The sequence below is a fragment of the Rhinatrema bivittatum genome, chromosome 3 (assembly GCF_901001135.1).
Source record: "Rhinatrema bivittatum chromosome 3, aRhiBiv1.1, whole genome shotgun sequence".
NCBI lineage: Eukaryota > Metazoa > Chordata > Amphibia > Gymnophiona > Rhinatrematidae > Rhinatrema > Rhinatrema bivittatum.
The window spans coordinates 310,680,465-310,683,046 of NC_042617.1; the positions used below are offsets into that span (position 1 = coordinate 310,680,465).

Below are 2,582 nucleotides of genomic sequence, written 5' to 3' on the forward strand. Positions count from 1 at the left end.
CTGGAAGAGACACATTCAAGTCAGCCTTTAGGTGACTACAAAAAAACAGCACCAAAAAAACAAACAAACAACAAAATTAAAACAAAAACAGAAAGGTCTCTAAAACCACCGCTGACCAATGGACAGATATTTGCCATCTCACCCTCCCATTCTTACACCTCCTACCATCCCGAATCCATGTCCTGTGAACACCCTGCTCTCCGTATATTAGGATATTTTATAATTATTATATTTAGACCATGTAAAAAAAAAAAAAAAAGGGTTCTTTGTTTTCTAGGTCCGAGGGTAGGAATGTTTGCCTAGTTCATACGATTTTCTTAATGGTGAATGTTAAAGAAACTGATGTAAAAAAAAAAAAATAATACTCAAATAATTTTTTTTAAATGGTTGCTCAGACCTGATCGAGGTTTCAGGAAACTTCGGGTTAAGAGAGTATCTTACTTGTATAACCAATACGTTTGTGCTTTCGCTTTTAAAAGAAAGACAGGGCTTGCTCCCTCAGTAATAGTCTCTTCTTCTTCATTCGCCGGTTCTGGAACCAGATCTTCACTTGTTGGTCACTGAGGTTTAGGCGGTCGGAGAGTTCTCTCCTTCTTTGGCGAGTGATAAATTCATTAACCATGAACTCCCCCTCCAGCTCGGCCAGCTGCAGTTTGGAATAAGGTTTTCGCTTTTTTCGGGACCTAGTGTTCATCGGGTACCAAGGAGCCCCTAAAAATATAGGCGATGCAAATGGAGACATTAGGTAATGGAAATAGACAGTAATATGTGCGCTGTGCTATATTTTGCTTTTAATTTTTGCAGTATCATTTTGCCTTTAGTATTTTCCAGCACGTTGCGATGATTAATTCTGGGGAGAGAAATACCGTGCTATGGATTTCATCAATTGGCACTTTTCAAGCAAATGACTTTTTGTTTCCCAGTTTCTGAAAGTAAAATTGACTCCTTTGTATTAGAGGTTAAATATGCGAAGCAACTATCTATCTACATTATATATATATATATATTAAAAAAAAGAACTGAAACTCATATATATATATATTAGATCCTCTGACCACTGTCAAAAATGCCAACGCTGAAGATATAGTAGTGAAACCTTGGGTCACGTTTTATCTCGAGAAGACGCCAGATGTTTATTAATAAGTAGGGTTGTGCCTTCTATGCGCCACCTTGCTAGTCGTATCTTAGCAGACAAAGGACTAGGTGCTTGAACACAGTTAGCCTTCAAGTCTTTTATGTCAAGACAGTAAGTTCATCCATCACCCCCTGCGTATTTGGTGGTTGTCTATGCTACTTCTATTTATTTTATGACATATTTACATGTTTATAGCTCTGTCTTTTTCTCTCCCTCTCCCTCTCTTTTAAAAGAAGTATCACCTAATAAAACATTAAGATATTTTAGTGCTACCCCTAGCGGTCTTGGATAAATACACATGCTCATGCCTATGGTTAGTTCCAGGAAGCTTATCATGGATGCCAGCGACACAGACAGAAGATCTGAACAGACACGAAATTAAAAATAAAAAATAAATAAATAAAATAACCAAAAGAAAAAACTTCAAAATCTGATTTGATTTTATATCTCTTACCACCAGTAGTCAGGTTGTTTCCTTGGCTGATGGGAGAAGTCATTGTGGCTGGCTCGTTTGAAGAGTTCTTGATCCCCTCGTTCAGCAAAGACGAACTGGAATCCGATTCCAAGGACTGGCATGAAGGGGGATCATGGGGCACCGCCTCCAGTGCTGGGTAGTCATATTTGTTGAAATTCCCACTCATGACACTGTGAATGCCAGTCTCGAGGGGCATGAGAGCGTTCTCTCTGAGCCTCTCCTCTCTCTTCAAGCTGGGATTCTCCGAGCAGGTCTCCCTGTAGTAGCATTTGCTCTCGTCCACTCGGGCGAGATCACATGCTCTGCCGAAGGAAGGGTTAAGGGACACTGGGCTACTGAGGTAGGGCTGAGGGTAGCCGTTGCAGGGCTCGGAGGATGCCCAAGGTAACGAGCAGACATTGTCCCTTCTTGGATAGGAGAGCGACGGCAGTCCAGTTAGTTGTCCCCCGGAGGCTCGGAAGTTGGGGAAGTAGAACGTGTCTCCGGTGTGTATGTTTACCAACGGTCCTACAAACCCAGGATTAAGGAGATTATGCTCTCCCATTTCCGCGGGCCTGACCAAGAGCTTCTAGTTTATTGCTATCTGACATTAAACATAGTTAAACCTAAAGGAGCGCCCCATTGGCTGCGCAAGATCACGTGAGCGCCAACTTGCGTTGGGTAAAGAGTTCCACCCCCTTCTTGGCAATTTGAGACTAAACAAAACACAAGTTCTGTCTTTCGCGGTTTTATACGGCTTATTATGCATGTGAAAAAAAAGGAAGGAGCATAAACGATCTAGAAGCCTAAAATGTTGTTCAGCACATATTTAAAACAATCAGAACAAACGTGCAAAACGTGTGCTGCGTTGAGTAACAGCTGGCAAAATGAAGTCATTTTTTTGATTAATTACCTTCTTTATTAAACTAAACAGTCGAAGCGTACAATATTCCATAAGAAATTGCTGTTAGATGTAGTGTTATAAAGTTTACA

General features: G+C 40.9%; 1 protein-coding gene across 1 annotated transcript; it reads right to left on the reverse strand.

Annotated features, from left to right (window-relative positions):
* Nucleotides 1-472: 472 nt before the first annotated feature.
* On the reverse strand, nucleotides 473-2,154 carry HOXC12 (homeobox C12). The gene is made up of 2 exons (XM_029596999.1): nucleotides 1,590-2,154; nucleotides 473-711 (listed from the first exon to the last, which is right to left on the reverse strand). The coding sequence occupies exons 1-2, from the start codon at nucleotides 2,152-2,154 to the stop codon at nucleotides 473-475; spliced, it is 804 nt and encodes a 267-aa protein (XP_029452859.1).
* Between the last annotated feature and the right edge of the window lie 428 nt (nucleotides 2,155-2,582).

Bases quoted from the DNA above. Each gene is read 5' to 3' on its own strand.
- HOXC12 (XM_029596999.1), bottom strand. From the start codon at position 2,154: ATGGGAGAGCATAATCTCCTTAATCCTGGGTTTGTAGGACCGTTGGTA. The intron at 712-1,589 runs GTAAGAGATATA...CTATATTTTTAG, and splicing joins AAACAACCTGACTACTGGTG to GGGCTCCTTGGTACCCGATG.